Consider the following 20,760-nt stretch of genomic DNA (forward strand, 5'->3'; position numbering starts at 1 on the left):
CAGTTCAAATTCAGTGAAAATCTATTAATTGTCTTTTGCTAGTTAATCCAAAAAGTACAAAAAAATCAACTGCAGAAAGACATTGAGCTTCACTTTTTAAAATCATAAATATTTTTAATCGCTGCAGATGCCTCCTTCGCTAAAGAAAGATGCTACAGAATTTCAGGCAATAAAATGTTTATTTTCTTATTTATAAAGTAATTGAATGAATTATTAGAAACACTTTAAATGAAAAATCTGCAGAATGTGTCAAATTTTTATCTGATTGTTCGATTAATCGTCAAAAAATAATCAGTCGATTAATCAATATCTGAAATAATAATAATAGCTCACACTAAAGGAATGCTACATCATTGCATTTTAGAAAATAAATTCTGTATTTTCTTATTTAAAAAGGAATTGTAATTTGTTTACATTTCGGCTAGAGAGGAAAATATCCCGAATGTGTCAACATCTTATCCGGTTAATCGATTAATCGTCAACAAGTTGCAGCTCTAGCTGCTCAAACATAAACAATACCCAAGTCTTATTAGTTACTGTCACCCATGTCGCTCACAAAGCAGCAATGAAATGCTGCATGAAGACAAACTGGACAGGATTGTAGCTAATAAAGGAGTTAAATGAACTCATGGAAGGGAACATAAATAAACTCAGTTTCTTTTATCACAGCTCTGGAGGAGCCAGCTGTTCGCTGCCCACACAGATGAGCGGAGCGGAGCGGAGGGAGTTTTCTCTTTAAACTAAACGTCTGAGCTACTCTGGCGGAAAGCACATCCTGTCCAGTGTCATTATCTGGGGCTCACGCCGATCGTCACGGCGTTGCTAAGCAGCACCACTGTTGCACGTGCGCTCACCTGGCCGCGCACATGCGCGCGCACTTTTAGGGACACGGTTCAGGCATTACATAATAGACTTTTCCCTCAAAAGGAGCCTCCAAGACTCAGACATGACCAAAGAGGAAAAACTGACGGATACTTTGGATTCAAGCTGGAATTTAAAAATATAAGAACAGACTAAATGTGAGGTTCAGGTTTGCTTTACGTGCAACATCTGTCCTTTGCCAAAATCCTGGATGCAGGGGAAGATTTTCGGTTGTCTCTCCCAGAGAGAACATGTGAAAGAATGAAAAATGGGGCATTATGAGAGAGCAGAGGAGCAGAAGTACTTTGAGGTGTATGGAGGCACTTTAGATGTGGATTTTCAATGCAAAAGCAGCTGTAAATACAGACAATTAACTGAAATTAATTGTCACCGTTTTGCGGCGCCCTCTGGAGCGGCGCCCTGAGAGAGCATCACTTTAGGCGCTGCAGGTGTAATTAAACTGCAGCACAAGAAACGGGGAACAATCTCTCAACTGCCAGGCAATAAAAAAATTAAAACAAAAAATGTCCAACAAATGGAGAATTTCATGCTGAACAAGTTTGTGAAGCATTAACTTTAGTTTTAAAGCTTTTTAATGTTTTATTTTTTTAGGGAAGAGCAACAGGCTTGCAGAATATTATTACGGGTGCTTCATTTAAGTCAGTTTATATGTAATAAAATTAATACATTTTATTTGCACTTACTTCGTTCGTCGAATTTCTTGATGATTGTGTCCAAATATGTGTTCTGCAGCGCAACATGACCGCGTCTTACAGGCATGTTGACGCATGAACTTCACCGGTTTAAAATAGCCACGCACATTCAAAAAAAAAAAAAAAAACCAAAACAAACAGCAAGGGTTTAAAAAAAACAAACAAAATGTGTTCAGCTGGAAGTTAACAAACAAGCAGGTTCTGGTGCGATGGAGGAGGGTGGAGAGGAGGGATGGTTACCCCGGCGATGGCAGATTCAGGAGGGGAAAAAACCTGAAAAAGTTCACTTTAATACCGGAGCAGTCGGGCTGCACACAATCTGCGAATAAACACCAGGATCGAGCAGAAGGAACGAGGAAACCTGCAGAGGGAGAAAGTTGTGAAGCCGCCAGTTTGGGTTTGAATCCCAGTCAGGATGAGGATGCAGAGGAGGAGGAGGAGGAGGAGGAAGGTTGACTGATCCTCTTCCCTGTCACCCCCAGCTGCACAGGAGAGAGTCTGAGCGGAAACTCCCACTGAGCCTTCAAAATAAAACTCTCTGCCTCTTACAATGTTGCAAAAATGAAATGGAATAAGTGAACCATTCTGAAACATTTGAACTGTTAAGGTTTAAAACATCCCTACATTTGTATTTATTTATTTTAATTGCAAAATCAAAGTCTCACAAAGTATTTGTGTCTGGTTTGAAGTAAGAAATAATTCAATTAATTTGAAAGCATTCTCGGTCCATTTGTGAAGTTTTTTGCACTGTAACACTGAAAAAATGTCTTGTTTTTAGTGAAATAATCTGCCAATGGTGCCAATACTTTTTAAATCAATATTATTAAGGAATTATCAACTTGAAACAAGCTCCTATATTTTGCAGAAGAATTACCTGCGAGTAATTATTGTCTTATTTCTAGTGCACTGAGATTTTAGCACTAAAAAGTAAATAAAAATATTTGGCACAATTTTGTGTTTTTGCAGTGCATATGCTTTTCCAAACATTTTCCAAATAAAATCAACCTGAAGAAATGCTTTCCAGAAGCATATTTACACATCTTGACAATGACAGTTGTCACATTCTTTTATCCAAACCAGGTTTGGACTTTGACTAGGCCAAAGTCCAAACCTACATGAGTTGGTGCGACTGGACTGCAACGTTTGGCTCTTGCTGCTCCAACACATCTCAGTTATCTGAGGAGAAATTAATAATTTTTTATTTTTCATCATCTCATCAGGCGATATGGACTCAGAATTTCATTGCATTATTTTGAGGTTTGTAAAAAACTGTTACTTATTTTTAGGTAACTACATCACCAGCAACTTAATGTTATTGAAAGATATTCCCATTTTAAATAGGCTTCTTCAGAATGTCACTTAATTAATTTTTTATTTATTTATATCATTAAACTGCAGGCAGCAACTTCATTTCATCATATTTTTAAATTCATGGATAATTATTGATGCAAAAAGTGGAGAAAATAGTAAAAGTGACATTTCAAATCTTATCATACTGTCAGTTTTGTATTTTATTAACCATTAATAACTGTAATATATCAATAACAAATTTTTCATGATAAATAATAAACAATACAATAAATTTTACCTCTAAATTTCTGTAATGTGGAGCAAATCTTTCTGTTTATGTTTGAATTTTTATAATTCTGTTGTTAGCAAAAGTAAATAAGCTGTGGGTAAAATAACCCAAAATTGAACTCCAGTAAGAGTAAAATTAAAAAGGAGTTTTTTACTCAAGGAAGAGTAAAAAGTACAAAATACTCATAAAAGTAAAATTTTCCAAAAAGTTACTTAAGTAAATGTAACCAGCTACTACCCAACTCCGATTATATTTGCATCTGATCAGATTATCAGGAATTTAATATTTAACAATTACATCATCAGATGGACCAAAATCATTATTATTTGAGTTTTATCCACTGGTTTTGATAGGACCAGTCAGAATCATCAAAAATAACAAAATCAGGCAGAATAAAATGTTTCCAAATCAGTTTCTTTCAATAAAAAAACTTATGAACATCAACAAAAACAGCAGATGTGTGTCTGTGTACCTAAGTAACTAAAGCAAAAGTAACTGAGTAAATGTAACTTGTCACCTTCCAACTGGTTTTACTTCCTATTAATTTCTTTTAACAGCTCATAGAAAGGGTCAGGGTTAGGGTCAAGAGTTTATTCATGTTTTCTTTTGGAGATCTTTCCTCAAAGGCTTTTATTTTGAAAAACCTTTCTGGTGGTTAACTTTCCACAGTCTGACACTGACAGAAAGCAGATCATCAGTCAACTCTCCTTCACTCCACATCACAAAGTGCTCAAAATAGAAACATCCTCACACCTCTGAAATATCGCCCAGCCTCAGTCATGATAAGCTCAAATGCTTTTTCTCATTTTATTTTTTAAACATCTGCCGTTGAACCCCACCGCCAATAAACCTGTGGAAACAGAACTGAACCAGAAACAAAAACCAAGCAATGAGCTCGAAGTGAATTCACACAAACTGTGTCCGATTCGTCGTCGTCTCGATAAAAAAAGAATTGTGAGCCGTGATTTTGAGGGTAGAGCTCACTTTTATAAATAAACGCCTCAAAGTTCTGCTTTAGCTTAACCGGCAGACACATACCTGGCAGTTGGAGAGGTTCAGAGACTAAACAGACATTTAGGGTCATCTGAAGGTCAACCAGGGAAGAGGCTTCTTGACAAAAACTCCATTTGTTTGGGACAATCTGCCACGACGGAGTTTCAATGACCAACCAAACAGAAAAACAGCTCTGACGTATTTCAGCATTGACTGGGAATCATTTTTTATTCTTTGAATTTGGGATTCATCAATAGAGAATAAAATATGCAACAAAAACTCAGTTTTTCATTTTTTTTCTAGGTTCTGGTGGAAATAATACACCTTAAATACGACAAAATAACTTAAAAGTAACTTTTCAGGAGCTTGTTTTAGTCAATTCATTAATATTGATTCAACAATGTATGATTAGATGGAAAATGTTTTAATATAAATGAAAGAGAAACAATAAATCAGCACCAACATCATTATTTTATAACATATCGGTATCGACTCTATAAATAAAACTGGACCGATATGTATTTTGATCTGTTTTTTTCCCGCAAAGGTGTAGAAACAGCAAAAATATTAACATTTTGTGTTTTTGCAGTGTATAAACCTTGGCAATTATCTTCAAATTTCAGAATAATAAGACTAAAATGTAATTTAAAAAAGCATCTTATATAAAGAATAGCATTAGATGATAGTGGATGACGTGTTTACTTGGTGAGGTTTTGTGTTTTTGTTATAAACAATACTTCTTAACATTTCAGAATAATAGAAAATCTTTTTGTTTTGAAAAATCCCAACCAGCAGTTGTTTTAGCTTTAACAAAAACAACTGTTAAAGCTCAAGTAAAAGTAAAAATACTACTATTTTTTAAAAAATGTAATTGGGTAAATCAAACTCTGATTATATTTGCATCTATTATTTTCACAATTTGTGAATAAGCAAAGTTGGCATTAAATTCAATATTTTGCAATCAAAGTTTAATTTGGAAAATGAATTAAACTGAATCATGAGCCTCAGAACCGGCTCAGAGTTGGATTTAGTGTTCAGAGATTACAGAAACCGTGGCTTCGCTGTTGGCTGAAGAGGAGGAGGAGGCGACCCGGTTGATCTGGGTTTCGTCTCTCCAGAACTTGATAAAATGACGGTTAAAATTAGCGAAGGGCGCGCGTGCCTTTCCATGAGCCGCGGTGTGAGCGGCGAGTGACGCGGGAACAAGAGGGCAACGAACAGGACTGAAACACCGCCTGACCCGAGTGACCTGCTTCACACTGCAGCCTGTATATATATGATATATGCTAATATCTCCTTTTGAAATATCTGAAGTTTTTCTTTATAATATAAATGCACCACAAACCTATGATATAAACATAAACTTTCCATAAGAAGGAAAGAAATAAAAAGTACATCCAAACTATTTGAATTATTAGTTATTATTGCAGAATTATAAAGTCATCTGACAAACAGACAAACATTGAAAATAAATCAAATTCCAATCAGTTTTTTGCAACAGAGTTATAATAAACACGTTTCACCAAGGTTCTTTAAATGTATTTGAAATTTTAAATTGACATTTGTGATTGTATACAAAATGGACCGGTGAATATTGAAGTGAACGCAAAAGAAACATTTTTCCCGGTAAGGCGATAATCGTCACTATCCTGACTATCCTGGTGCAAATGGGTAGAAAAACAACAATATGGCGACTGTAATGAGGTTTAAGTTGTTAATATGCTGGCTGTGGTTGGATAACAATTTAAAAATCATAAGCATCCATGTTTACAACACTATAAATGTCACTATATGGAGAATAAAGTTACAGTATTTCTATACTTAAGTCAGTAGTACAAGAAAAGCTGTGACATTACCATAATAAAATCATAATGTTATGACTTTATGTTTTTTATTTCTCCATCGTAACTTTTTAATGTCACTTTGGATGAAATTTAAAACTACTTAATCTTTTCTGCTTGTCCTGTTTAAGGCCAACTAACTTTTAAAATAAATTTAATACATTTTAAGGCCTTAATTCTACACACATGAATTTAATACTTTTTAAGGACACCCCGATATGAAAGGAATATGACATTTTTACGTTGGTTATTTTGATTACTTCTTATGCTCTATGCGCACATGGCAGCTGTATCCTCTTCACACCTACAGCAGAGAGATAACAGGACCGAAAACAAAATGCATGGAGTTAACCCCGACCCTTCCCGCTGCTGTGCAAGAAGACTTTTCTGGAAAGCTTTATCTGCCTGGAATTCCTTCAGCTCCAGCCAGAGCCCGTTCTGTCCCCCTGATAAGAGAAACATGGACTTTACACCAACCAACTCAGTTCATCCTGCACATTACAGGGTTACAATAAACTACGGTTTTTCATTGTTGTTCATTTTTTTCTTTGTGACTTTTTATTTTTTTTAATTCAGTTAGTTTTGGAGTGTGTTTGTAAGTCTTTTTAAATTAAATATTTCTAATTTTCAGTTCAATTTTTTTTATTATTTATAACAGTAGTCTTAGTTTTCTCACTACTTTGGACAATTTTAGAAGCAGATTTAAAAAAGGTAGAAGTATTGTGTTTAATCCTGAAATAAACCCAGTACATAACTGATGCTGGAGAAGAAGACACAAAGAACCGCTGCGGCATGTCGCCCCCTGCTGGTTGGGCTCCATCACACTACTGTCTGAAACTAACAGTTGACAATCGATAGCCGCTAACGGTTGAGAATACTCAGCCGCTAATGCTTGTGAATAGTTAGCTGCTAACGCGTGAAAATAGTTAGACGCTAATGCTTGAGAATCGTTAGCTGCTAACGCGTGAAAATAGTTAGACGCTAATGCTTGAGAATCGTTAGCTGCTAACGCGTGAAAATAGTTAGACGCTAATGCTTGCGAATAGTTAGCTGCTAACGCGTGAAAATAGTTAGCCGCTAATGCTTGAGAATAGTTAGCTGCTAACTCTTGAAAATAGTTAGCAGCTAATGCTTGAGAATCGTTAGCCGCTAACATGTGAAAATAGTTAGCCGCTAATCCTTGAGAATTGTTAGCTGCTAACGCTTGAGAATCTTCTTGGTGATCCAATTATTGTGTTTTTGATACAGTTAGTCACACTTTATTTTTGACACATTATCCTTTTTCAACTTTTTTTCATGAAAGCCTTTAAGACGCTCTAACGAGATAACAGTTCAATAAAGAGCTTCGCCAGGGATGTCCGGCCTCCCCTTATATTTTTCTGCTTGTTGGCCAAATTCTAAATTTCTTTAATCAGACAGAGGTCATTTGAGAGAATTAAAACATTTGATCAAGAACTTAAAATTTCACAATTTGCTGGTGATAATATTTTTAATAAATACTATTGAAATTTCTTTGTTATAGTTAAACTCTCAAGCATTTCAGGTTCGAAACACACTCAAAAAATGTTAAATCCTTCAAAAATTTTAAATATATATATATATATATATATATATACACACAATTTCTGTTCCTGTAAAAAACACTAACTTACCTAAGAGTTAAAATCTCCTCTAACCATAATAACATAGGTATCAATTATACTCCTGTTGTTGAATCAATTGAAAATAAATGTAACAGTTGGTTAATTGGGGATTTAACTATTTATGGTAGAGTACTATTAAGCAAAGCTACTTGGCTTTGACACTGCAAAATAACAAAATCCTACCAAGTATTTTAGTTCTAGTAAAAAAAATTTAATATTAAGGAATTATTTGCCTAAATAATGCTTATTAATTTTGCAGAAAATTTACTTGAGTTAGTTTTGTCTTAATCCAAGTGTAATAAGAAATTTGCATAAGAAGCTAGGTGAAAACTACTGGGTAAGATTTTGGTTTTTTGCAGTGCAGGAAGTGATATTTAGTTCACAAATCTTATTTGAGGCGTTTCTGTGGGTCTTCTGCCACTGAAACCCGCCTGACGGGCAAATCCCTGCACATATTATACTCATCTTTACTGAAACTATTCTGATATGTTGAATGTGTCAGCAGACAGAAAAAAACATGAGCCATCAGTCAGAATGACGCATTTAAACACAAACACAACAAAGTATTTTATTTTTAGCATTGAGTTAAATCTGCAAACATTTCCTAAGCAAAAAAATAATAGAAACATTAAAAAAAACAAGAGCAGAAAATACATCAGTGTGTTAGAAAGGAAAGGAGACGAAGTAGGAGGCATGAATCACACGGTGACCTTGGTGAGGGTCAGAGGTGGCGCTCGGGTCTCGGCAGCGCCTGTCAGCGTGTTTCAGTCCAGGACTGACGCGTCTCCATCTTCCTAACGGCAACATCCTAAAATGGCCAACATCCCAGAGAGCGAGCTCTGCCGCTCCACTCATCATCCGCTCTCTGGCCCGACGCTACAAAAACTGGCTGAGCAGGAACCCCGGTGTGAAGGGCAAAGGTCGCGTTAGCTTCCACGCCTTTAACAGATACCTGCCTGTCTTCAACTCGTCTGCAAGACGAGAGCCTGGTCCAAACACTTCATCCTCATTGAAACTGCAGTTTTAAAATCAGAAAATGGATCACAGCCTCCAAAAATAGAGATTCAAAATTCTGACTCTTTAAACTCACAATTCAGACTTTTCACTCAGAATATGGAGTTTCTCAGATTTTTGTCAACTCAGAATTCAGACTTCTTTTTGAATTTTGACTTTCAAAATAATTTTTTTTCTCTCTCAAGATCCTTACTTGTCTCAGAACTCTGATGTTAATCTCAGATTTCTCACATTTTTGTTCATTTCTGACTTTAATTTCAGAATTCCAACTTTTTATCTCAAAATTCCGACTTTTTAAAATCAAAATTCTGAGATTTTTTTTCTCCCAATTCTAACCTTTTCTCAGAATTTGGACTTGTTCTTACTTTTGTTCCTCAAAAAGTTTACTTTAATTTGAGGATTTCCACTTTTTAAATTCAGAATTCTGATACTAATATCATAATTCTGAGCTTTCCCCAGAAATTTTCTTCTCAGAATTCTGACTTTAGCCTAAGAATAGTTTTTCTTACTATTTTAATTATGTCAAAATCCAAATAAAAAACTAAACATTTTTCATATGTTAGCATTTAACATATGCTAAATGCATATGTTAAATGCATTTAGCATATAACATATGTTATATGCTAACATTTGATGTTAGCATTTAACATATGCTAACATCATATGTTAAATATGATGTTAGCATATGAAAATAATCTCATATCCATTTCTTCCTTATTATAGATTTTGTAAACCTGCACTTTATTTGCACTGAAAATCTGTACAAAAATTACTTGGGAAATTTAATTTCTCAAGTATAGTCTTTAAGAAATTTAAAGACTAGTTTTTCTTGATGCTGCATAAACAATTTAAACAAATCTGATTCTGAGAGATTCTGATTTTCTTTCCTCCTCCAGTGGCACTAATCGTCTTCCGTACAAGGATGCTTGATTTATTATTTCTAACTCTTCTGATCCAAGATGCATAACTTTGCCTGCGCCACAAATTATTAGAGAGAAAAACTCAACTTTATCTGTTACATGTCTAACTGAACAACTGAAACTCCTGAAGGAAATAAAAAAAATAGCACCAGGTGAATGTGAAAGCAAACCGCTGGGATTCAGTCGTCGTTCTGTCAGAAGCTGCTGTGCCATAAACTCATCTCCCGTTTCTCACCCAGAATCCAGTTTCAGTGTTTACGAACCAATCCCACCACGTTTCACGTCCACGTAGCCACACCTCAACCTCCACAACAACGCCACAAATTACATCAACACCATCTACCTTTCAAGGCCTTTTCTACGACAGATTACTGGAATCAATGCAAACAAAATCTCATTTTTCCGCTACGATAAAGTTTTACATCTTAATAGAGTTGGTTACATGACTGTATCGACTTAAAACTTTACATGTTAGTCTGGAAGTAATTGTAAGGGTGCTAAACGGATTAGAAAGCGCTTCATAATGGAGGCAGCTTTGAGGTTTAAACTGAAAATAAAGGAATATTTCTTGCAGAAAGATCAGAATGTGTTCGAGGACAAAATGGAGAAATTCTTTGCAATTCAAGGAAGGTCTTTGTGTTCAGTGGTCGACTCCTTAATGATCTGAAAAGGAAAAAACCCACAGATTTAGTGTTTAAAAACAGCAAAAATTAACACTTGGTGCAACACTGCCACCTGGAGGGACAGCATGAGCGGTGCAGCTCCTACCTCCCCGTCTCTGGTCTCCACAGTTCGGACCAGGATGCTTCGCTTCACATGAGCCTCTGGAGTTTTAGTGTCCAAATTAGTTTCTAACCAGAAAACAGATAAAACATTTAGGATCTCTGGAGAATGCAAGAAAATCTAAAAATATTTAACTTCTTTATAATAAACACTAAATATTAAATTCTGACTGGATTGAGTATATCTAAATATTTTTAATGATGAATTAGAAGGAGACCTTTAAAGTGTTTTAATTTATAAACCTGTTCTTATATTTATCAAACGACTGACTGAAAAGCCAAGCAAAAAAAATACAAAACTGTTTTTCAGAGTAAATTAGTATTAAGGAATTTGTGTAATGTGTCGCTTCACACATTTATTATTATAAATATTTTATTGCAGTTTATTTTACTGTTTTATGACTTCAAATGTCAATAATAATAACATTTTCAGCAGTTTATCTAATACAAATATATTATTATTCTGTTTTAAAATAAGATAAGTGGTAAGTTATTCCTCTTTATGTTCCTATAATCGCCAAAGTAAATTTTTTTTTATTTTATTTCATGACTTTAAATGGAAAAAGAAGAATCTTAAATGTGTCACTGTACATTTCTATTAAAACTAACATAGATAAAAAAATATTTTTATTTCAGTTTATTTTTACAATTTTGTGATTTTAAATTAAAAAATAGATTTTCTAAACTTTCATCACCAAACTATCACAATAAGATTTTGTTTATTTTGGTTTTAATTATCTTAACTGGCAAAAAAAAAAATCTCTCTTTATATCCCTACAATTTATTTATTTATTTATTTCTATTTCAGTTTATTTGTATGGCATCAAATTTAAATTTTTTTTGTTTGTTTTAATAACTTTAAATGGCAATAATAATAATAATGATAATGATAATAATAATAATAATAATAATAATAATAATAATAATAATCCTATGTAAGACATTTAGCTTTGACTCATTACAAACATAAATAATGAACATATTTTATTAGAAGTTTATACTTTCTGCTCTCACAATGAAATTAAATTTCCCCTCTTCCAACCAAAAACACTTTATTATAGGAAATTTAATTAATTAATTTAATATTACTGCTGCATTTGATTCTGACCTCTGAACTGCAGGTTGGAAAAGCTCTGAACTGGAATGGTGATCCTGATGGCAAAAAGAAGAAGAAAAACATGTTTTTGTTTCACTGCTTTAGTGGCAAAAGGCCAAATATGTCCGGTTTTCAAAGCTGCGTCGTCACCTGCTCTCCTCCCCTTCCAGCAGTTTCCTGTAGGTGGCGATCTCGATGTCCAGAGCCAGTTTGACGTTGAGGAGGTCCTGGTACTCCTGCAGATGCCGAGCCATCTCCTCCTTCAGGGCCTGGATCTCCTCCTCCAGGCGGCTCACCGAGTCCTGGTACCCGGCGGCCTCCATGGCGCAGCGGTCCTCCAGCTCCCGCAGCTGCCGCTCCAGAGACTCGTTCTGCAGGACGGGGAGATTCAGCAGCTTCAAAAACGCCAAGCGCTCTGGATCCTACTGCGGATGACTACTACATGGGAAATGTCTTATCAAGACATTTAAGTTACTTAGACGTAACTTCAGTTAAAAGTAACTTCCAAGTTACTTTAAATTACTGAAACTATTCAATTACTTAAAAGTAACTTAACAAACTTAAGTTATTTTAAACTTAAGTTACTTTTAACTGACCTAAACTGCAAAGTTAAAAGTAACTTTTAAGTTAAAAGTTTCTTTTAACTAACTTAAAAGTCAAGTTACTTTTAAATAACACAAATATAACAAGTTACTTTTAAGTACCTTAAATGATTTAAAAGTAAGTTAAGTTACTTTTAACTAACTTAAAAGGAGAAGTTACTTTAAGTTAATTTAGAAGCTATAAACTTTATATTAAATTATAAGTAACTAAAACGTAACAAGTTAGTAAAGTTTTCAAGTTACTTTTAAGAAAAAAGTAACTTTCAACTAATTAAAGCAATTTAAAAGTAACTTTAGTTACTTTAATCAATGTTAAGGTGACTTAAAACAAGCTCTGATATCTTTTAAGTTGTACTTGTCTTGCTTCAAGATAACTCAAATAGAAACAAGGTCAAAATTACTTGGTAACATTTAGTGTTTTTGCAGTGTACTTTATTCTGCGCTGAAAGATTAAAATCCCCCAGTTGTGTCCTAGTTCAAGTCTTACATCTTACAAGTAGCTTTTCGACAACAAAGAGCAGCTTGTTTTAAGTTTTGAATCCCTTCTTATTGATGAAAAATAAGAACGCCCCACAGTTTTCCCGCAGTTCCCCCCCCGGCCAGCTGGAGAACTCACGGTGCCTCTGAGAGCGTCCAGGTCGCAGGTCACAGCCTGGACCTGACGCCGGTATTCGTTGGCGTCCTGCTTGGCTTGGCGCAGGGCCTCTGCGTTGCGATTGGCTGCGTCTGTCAGGTCAGCAAACTGGAAGAAAAACCCAAACAGTCCAACACCGCTGCATGTTTCCACCTGTTCTCCTCGACATGATGTCGTTCTGACTGGCACAGGAAATATTCACTGAACTAAACACTCATAAAAATAATTAATTATTCACTTTAAAAACATAAGTGGACTGTTTCAAGCAAGTCAGTTTGTTTTAGTTGTTTGTTACAAAAGCAAAGAGTCAAGGAGTTTAAGCAAAACTGAATTTTGTATAAATTATTCAACATTTTTTATGAGGTGACTGAAATGTGAAAGTACAGACAACAACTAACAACCAGCCAGGAAGTAATTACAACGTCTCGTATGTTGAACTAAATATATTTGTGTAAAAACACCAACTGGAATTTTTATTGCTGATTTCACAGATTTAGTTGTGTTAAATCTACAGAATGGTGTTTTTCGGTGCAGAGGTGAGTTTCTGACCTTGGATCGGTACCACTCTTCGGTTTCGTGCATGTTGGACGTGGCCATGTTCTCATACTGAACTCTGATGTCCCTCAGAGCCGCAGTCAGATCCGGTTTGGACACGTCCAGGTCGACATGGACCTGCTGGGCCACGAGCTGGTCCTGCAGCTCCCGCAGCTCCTGGAGGAAAGGAAGGAAGGAAAGGAGGGAGGGAGGGAGAGAGGGAGGAAAAGAGGGAGGAAGGAAGGAAAGGAGGGAGGGACGGAGGGGAACAAGGATGGAAGGAAAGGAGGGAGGGAGGAAAAGATGGAGGAAAGGAGGAAATAATGGAAGGTAGGGAAAGAAGGAAGAAAGGAAGGAAGGAATGGAGGAAGGAAGGAAGGGAGGAGTTAAGACTGTCAGCCATTTTCATCCTGGTTTCTTGCTGGTCTGAATCTCGATTCTCGCCTCGTCGTGAATCTTCCTCAGGAAGTTGATCTCGTCCTGCAGAGCTTCGATCTTCCTCTCCAGCTGGACTCGACTGAGAGCCGCTTCGTCCACATCCTTCACAGAGACCCACAAAGACGGACTCAGATCACAGACGCCTGAACCTGTGGATCACCTGAACTCTGCAGCCTTACCTGCCTGAAAGTGTTCAAACTGTTTTCTGCTTCCTGACGCAGAGTCATCTCATCCTGAAGTCTGTCAGCAAAATAAAAGACAAATTTATGGCTCAGCTATAAAAAATCTGTGTAAAGAAAAGTTTTTTTAAGTTTCAAACGCTGAAAATTTGAGTTTTTTTTTCTTTTTTTAACAATAAATTATAGATTATTTATGTTTGCTTGTAAAAGAAAGGCATCCAGTTTCTCTTAGGCTCAGTAGAATAACTTTCTTTCAAAACGTTTGTTAAATTTAGCAGAAAATTTGGCTTTTCAGGAAAAGTTTCTGGATAAATGTGATTTTCTTAAAGTTTGGTTATAAAACTTTGTAAGAAAATTATATTTGTTATAATTTTATCTTGATTACAAATTAAAACTGTCCATTCTTATCTCAGGGACAAATTTGTATCATTTCTGAACTGCAGTTGGCGGCCGCACAAAATCAGCCCAACGGCCACAAATGGCCCCCACACCACACTTTGGACATCCCCCGGTCTCGATTAAACAGTGAGCTTAAATATTATGTTATCAATCAAATCATTGCAGTTTTTATCTGTTTGCTGCCAAACTAAATCAATCAGTTCCTTTTGGATTATTGTGGAAATTCATGTAAAATCAACTTTTTTGCACTGATACAAAATTGGGAGTTTATTGCAGGTTTTTTTGAAAAATTGTCAAAATCTTTCTTACTTGAACTAAACATTTCTCTCAGTCTTAACTGATGTCAGATTATAGTCCATCATTGATACAGCAAGTAATATAAAGATGCATTTGCGTGCAAATATTTCCAATTTAGAACCACAAAAAATCACCAAAAGTATCATGAAATCCTGGAGGGACTGAAAATATGTTCAATAATATTTAATTTTAAGAATTAATTAATACTTTATCAATACATTCAGGCACAACAAGCCCTTTAAGAGCTTTCATGGTCTTGATTTGATTTGTGTTTGACACTAAATGATCAAACCTGCATGTTTTAGTCAGAGAAACGTGATGTTTGAAATATTTTGATTAGACTTTCAATGGGCATTTTTTCCTGCTGCAGAGGAATAACAGGACTCAGCTGAATGGGCAGATCATGCATCATTGCACTTTCACTCTAGTCTAACACCCAGAGGCCTTTCCCACGGGATGGACTGCACACACACCCACCCCCACACCCACACACACACACACACACACCCGGACAGACCTGAACTAGGACGGACAACGCCCCACAATCCATCTGTCGCACGCAGACAGAACCGGACTCACTGAGGCTTTGCATAATATCTGTACAGCTTCATGCAGAGCCGCACAGAAGTCAGTGGGAACCTGGAACGTGACCTTTGACCCCCAGAGCGCCAGTCTTTCACAGGACGAGCAGCTGCGAGGTCAGAGGGCAGGGAGCAGATCTTCCCACCCTCAGACTTTCAATCAGCACTTAAACTGTTGAGTCCAGCATCGCATGTTATTATCACAGAGCCGGTTGTAACTAGTTACATTTACTCTATTACATTTACTTGAGTAACTTTATTTTGAAGTATTTTTACTCTTACTTGAGTCACATTTCTCTGTTTTACCCACTGAATGAAAAACAAACATGTTCAAACCAAAAATCCAGACACTCACCTGCAGTTTCTGCTAAAGTTTAATAAGTTATTTTTATTGAAAGAAACTGATTTCAAACTTTCCACAAAATGTATATTTTGATCCATCTGATCATGTAATATTTAAATATTAAATCATTGATAAGTTGAGTAAAGTTACTCGCCCTGTGCTTTGGAGAAGTGAGGCCTTAATGTTGTTGAATTAATTTGTTTACGACCAACGAGAGGAGAAGCGAACAGCCGCCTCCCTTTGTGAGGAGCCGCCATTGTGCAGCCGCTCGTTCCTCCACAGCCTCTCAAAAGCGGCGAGGGGTTCAGTCAGGCCCACGTTTAGAGAAAGGGAGTAAAGCTCCTGCTGCGCGTGTTGTTGTGCATTCCAGCGAATCGCAAGGAAAAGCACATCTCCATTTAAATGAACGGGTAAATGCAGGCAAAATTAATTAAAACTATTTTTTTGCAAAGTAAAACCTGTCGGTTTTTAATCCAATACACTGCATTTAAGTAGTTTAGAGGAAGTGCTGATGCAGAAATACGTCTATAAAATGCGAAACAACAAACACAGTTTTTTAAGAAAATGAAAATTTTTTAGGAAATTCCCATCAGTCTTACTTATAGAGAGTAAACAATGATCTAATTGTGAACAAAACTGTTTTAATATTCCTAATGATTAATGTCCAGTGCCTGAGGTTTGATCCTTTTTATCCTCATCGTTAGTTTACTCTCCTGCATGTTAATGCATTTGGGTCAATAAGACGAATCTTATCCCTTTGTAGATTGTAGAGTAAAAACATGCTGGCTGATTCAAACTCAAAAACACTTTATGGATCAGAAAGGGAAGTGAAACGTTGTTGCTCACTAATTCAGATTCTTCAGTTATTATAGACAGTGATGAATGTTGGCAGGAGAAATCTCCTGTAGCAGTCTGTGTCACAGTGAATCTGAAGAAGCCTCTGACTGAAGCCTGTTTTCCATGACGGCCTCACAACGAGGACGGTCGGGGTTTACTGTACTTGATTATAAAACTCTTCTCACATATCAATAGCTGTTACTATTATTTAATTAAAAATGATTCATTTAAAAAACAACAGATGCATAAAAGAAGAGGATTTTTCTTTCTGGGAAAGCAACTCCAGTATTTTTCCATTTGTTGAGCTTCTAAATTACAAGAAGCCCTGAATGTTATAATGCACACGACACAACTTATGTTTTCTGTCATTAACATTCGCCAAACCGCGTTTCTCGTTAGGATGTATGAAAACGTTTAATAAACTCTGCTCTATAACTAGTTTCCTGATTGCTACATTAGGCAGTCAAAGTGACTGCAGCTGGTCTTTAAATGCATATAAATCATTGAACATAGAAACTCTGTGTGGAGACACTCCTCCCACTGGAGCCCCGCCCTCCGTCGCCTTACCTTTGCTTCAGCGTGGCCAGATCGGCAGCCAGGTTGTCCCTCTCGACCTCCAGCCGGGCCTTCCCGTTGGTGAGCCCGTCCACCTGCCGCCGAAGCTCCCTGAGCTCATCCTGGTAGATGTCTCCCAGGCGGCTGGGCTCCTTCACCTTCAGCTGGTTCAGCTCCGCCACCAGCATCTTGTTCTGCTGCTCCAGCAAGCGCACCTTCTCTATGTAGCTGGCGAAGCGGTCGTTCAGGCCCATCATCTCCATCTTCTCGTTGGTGCGTATTTCTTTGTAGTGGGCCTTCATGAGGGAGTCGGCGGGGAAGTCCAGCCGGTCGCCGGGGCTCCCCAGCAGCAGGGCCGTGCTGGCAGAGCCCAGGGAGAACCTGGAAACGGGGCTGGAGAGGCTGATGGACCGCGGGGTGCCATGCCAGGAGAGGCGGTTGGAAGACAGGCTGCCGACTCTGGCGCCCGAGCCGCCCTGAGGCCCGAAACGTTTCCTGTACGAGGACTGGACCCTCTGGCTCTCCATGCTGGGGCAATAAGCTCACCCGGTGCACAAGCAGGGGTTTTATATAGGGAGTAACCCCCCTCTGGGGCGCAGGGTGGGGCGGGCGGTGAATGGGACAAAAAGAGGAGAGCAAAGGGCTGGTTGTCTGTGCTCGTCCACTCAGCTACAAATGTCTCCTGCATTTTTTTTTTTTTTTACTTCGTCCTCTCCCCCTTTTCCTCCCTCTGACTCACTCACTCTTTCAGTCCGACGATCACCCCTTTTTGCCCAACTCGCTTTCTTTCTGCTCCAAGCGAATGAAAAGGAATTTGTGCGACAGGCTCTGGCCACAAATCCAACCTGACCACACATGCTTCAAAACAGAGGGACTTTGATTAACCAAGGGGAGGGAGAGACATCATAACCATCTACAAATACAAAAACAACGATTCACAAACAAGATAGAGACAACAAATGGAAATGTGTCGTATGACAGACAAACTTCAGTCCGTTTTATTTGGATTTTATGGAATAAACCTGGACAAAATGTAAAATGGATGTGAAAATCTGAACCGGAAGTAGGGAAGTGCAAAGCACAGCAGACCCATGGATTCAATACCAACAAAACAAAATATGTGGACACTCTTGATCAATATTTACATATTGACCTCATTTCACAATACAGTTCAGTACATAACGAACACGAAGGAACCAAACAACATGGAGGAGCTCCACCTGAAATCTGTGAATGCCTACAATCGATGTTTGGTTGTAAGTGACTCTTCGTGTGAATAACGAGGTCATGGCGGGGTCACGCAGGCCGCAGGTATCGGCTAAAGGCTACGTTAGCTGAGGTGAGGTGGGCAGAGGACTCAAAGTGACGTCACATGAAAACTATGCGTAACATCCAAGCCTTTATTCAGATCCTAAATAAATAAGAACCTATGCAAACAACCAGATGTAGAAGTCACTCAGCTTTTAAATATAATTAACTGTGATTTAATGAAATGTCAGTAAAAAACTGATGGATATCAAAAAAAAAAAAAAAAAAAAAAAAAAAGACTGCTCAGTCTGGGATTTCTCCCATTGAAGTGGATTCATCTGGCAGGATTTCAATCAACGAACAGCTGCAAAACAGAGGGACTTTGATGTGAAAGTTGATTTTCTGTCGGGTAAAGTTAAAACCCTCAGAGCTCTGCGAACGAAGCAAAGCGAAGAGCAAGGGATCGGCTCTCATCAGGCAGCCGGAGGTAAAGCTCACAGGTTTTATAGTTGATCCGTTGAACGACACACTGAGGAAAATCCAGACCTAAATCCAAGCCTAAAATCTGCTGCAAACCTTCGAAATCGCTGTTCAGATTCTAAAAACAGACTCAGGTTTTTACTGGGGTTTCCAAACTAACCAACCATGTTGGTGGAACATTTTTTATATTCAGGCAGAGAGAGAAAGAAAGCAGCAGGTTTTTAGGTGTCTGGTCTTTGTGTGTGAAGTTATTAGACGTCCTGATGGATGGCGACGCGTAAGGAGGAAAGGTTCGCGGAGTGCAAACCCAATCTGAGCTTCAGATTGACGAACTGAGGCTGCGTTACGATCCGCCGCTCTCCCGCTGCCTGGGCGACCAGAGGGCTCAGCTTCTGCAAATCTTCTGCAAATCTTCTCCTTTCGCCTTTTTCTTCCACAGGAAAATTTAAGATGAGATTAAATCGCTAACGTCCCTCAACACAAAACCAGAAAATTAAACACAAGAAATGTTGGTGAAAACAGAGAGTGTTTATCAGACGTCTTTTCTTTCTCTTTTAATAAATGCCTTCAATTCTTGTTTGTTCACAAAATTCATCCCAGTTAAAATTACATGATAATTTTTTTCCTCTTTCAATAAATGATTAAACATTTTATTTACATTGGGTCCAAATATGCAAAAGATTCCAAAGATTATTTAAGTTAAAATTAAATGGTAACTGTGGATAATTTAGTTCTCTTTCAATAAATGCTATTAGGAAAAGCAGAAAAGTTTTTATTGTTTTGGGTCTAAATACACAAAATAAGTTTCCAAAGTTCATCCAAGTTAAAATTAATTATTGGTAAATTATGTCTCTTTAAATAAATGTCATTAGGAAAAGTTGCTTGTGACCTTTTGTTTAAATATGCAAAATAAGTTTCCAAAGATCAGTGAAGTTAAAATTAAATAACTTTCTAATCATCTAAATTAAATTTAAATGGTAATTTTTTCACTCTATTTCAATAAATGCCTTTAGGAAAAGTGGCTAAATTCTTTTTGCATTTCGACTAAATAAAGGAAGTTTGCAGATTTCACATAAATTAAAGTGGTAGCTCTTGATGCTTCTGAGGAACTTCCTGCACAATAATAATAACAAACAATTAATCCTGCATGGTTATATTTGCAGAAACTGCTGTTTTGCTGCAAGCAGTAGAGCAACAAAAAGGATTTGTTTGGGTCATAAAGTCCCTGCCATTGTTTCTGGGAGCCAGTGAATAAAGCCTCCTTTCATTTTACTATCTGGCCTGCAGCGTTGATCCTGTAGAAGAAGAAAAACAGCACAGTGTCTTGAATCCCAATTGGTTTCTGTTAACAGAGGTTAAACAAGATGGCACAGTAAGTCTGGCAGAGATTTGTTGACTTAAAAGGCTCCATCTCCAAGGATTAACGGCGCGGTTGCATCATCTCGCCGACACTAATTGTTTCGGCTCAGTGGATTTTTCAGACAATCGCGGCTGTTGCCTTAGATTTGGTCACTGAGGTAATTTCTCCTGATAATTAAGCATCCAAACAGTCTGGAGCTTCCTCTGATTCCTGGAAGATGGAGTCGCAAAGAGGGACAAACAGCTGACTGATGTTTTCGTTTTAGGAGGAAATCATCTCTTTAGTTGGACAATAATATAGAAATAGCATTTATTGTCCCATATAATGGAGAATGAATTAATGCTGAACTGATGGAATCGATGCATTTATAATTGAAGTCTCTTATTGTTTTTATTCATAATTTAGTTTCAATATTACTGAAATTGTTTGCGTGGTAATTTTATTCTTATTTATTTGTTTTTTCGTAACGTTCAAACGGTTGTTTTGAATTGTGGGTTTAATTTATAATATTCAAAATATTACATTTGACATTTAATATATTTAAAAAAAAAAGTAAAATGTACATTTAATACATTTTACTTTTAATATTTTAACTTTTACATTTTGATAGCCTGTACATTATATGTACAGACTTTTTACAATGTGGTAAATCAGTGCAGAAAAACAGAAACAGAAAACTACGGCGTGACATCGAAGGCCTGATATGAAAAGCAAGCGGGTTTAACTGGATCGGACGGGCCAGCTGCATGACTCAGCACCAGCAGGTCCAAACGGGGCGCAGCCACAAAGAGGCTGCAGGGAGCCCGGTTCGGCCCAAAGTCTGCCTGTCAG

The 20,760-nt window shown here is 37.2% G+C and overlaps 2 protein-coding genes across 2 annotated transcripts in view; both read right to left on the minus strand.

The window, feature by feature from the left end:
* kcnh6a (potassium voltage-gated channel, subfamily H (eag-related), member 6a) overlaps window positions 1-1,678 on the minus strand; it is a 28,900-nt gene extending 27,222 nt beyond the window's left edge. The window contains exon 1 of the mRNA XM_055052133.1: window positions 1,566-1,678. Coding sequence (XP_054908108.1) covers window positions 1,566-1,641 — 76 coding nt within the window. The 5' untranslated portion in view covers window positions 1,642-1,678. The remainder of the gene's footprint in view (window positions 1-1,565) is intronic.
* Window positions 1,679-8,165: 6,487 nt separating this feature from the next.
* On the minus strand, window positions 8,166-17,400 carry gfap (glial fibrillary acidic protein). Its single transcript, XM_055052180.1, has 9 exons — window positions 16,854-17,400; window positions 13,830-13,890; window positions 13,657-13,752; window positions 13,228-13,389; window positions 12,661-12,786; window positions 11,593-11,813; window positions 11,455-11,498; window positions 10,333-10,415; window positions 8,166-10,227 (listed from the first exon to the last, which is right to left on the minus strand). Exons 1-9 carry the CDS (start codon window positions 17,366-17,368, stop codon window positions 10,186-10,188), a joined length of 1,350 nt encoding a protein of 449 aa, XP_054908155.1. The 5' UTR covers window positions 17,369-17,400; the 3' UTR covers window positions 8,166-10,185.
* Between the last annotated feature and the right edge of the window lie 3,360 nt (window positions 17,401-20,760).

This window comes from Poeciliopsis prolifica, unplaced genomic scaffold, assembly GCF_027474105.1.
Source record: "Poeciliopsis prolifica strain line A6 unplaced genomic scaffold, Auburn_PproV2 SCAFFOLD034, whole genome shotgun sequence".
Classification (NCBI taxonomy): Eukaryota; Metazoa; Chordata; class Actinopteri; order Cyprinodontiformes; family Poeciliidae; genus Poeciliopsis; species Poeciliopsis prolifica.

Bases quoted from the DNA above. Each gene is read 5' to 3' on its own strand.
- gfap (XM_055052180.1), bottom strand. From the start codon at position 17,368: ATGGAGAGCCAGAGGGTCCAGTCCTCGTACAGGAAACGTTTCGGGCCT. The intron at 13,390-13,656 runs GCGAGAATCGAG...CCTTTCCTCCAG, and splicing joins TGAGGAAGATTCACGACGAG to GAGCTGCGGGAGCTGCAGGA. The intron at 11,814-12,660 runs GTGAGTTCTCCA...CCCGTCCTGCAG, and splicing joins TGGACGCTCTCAGAGGCACC to AACGAGTCTCTGGAGCGGCA.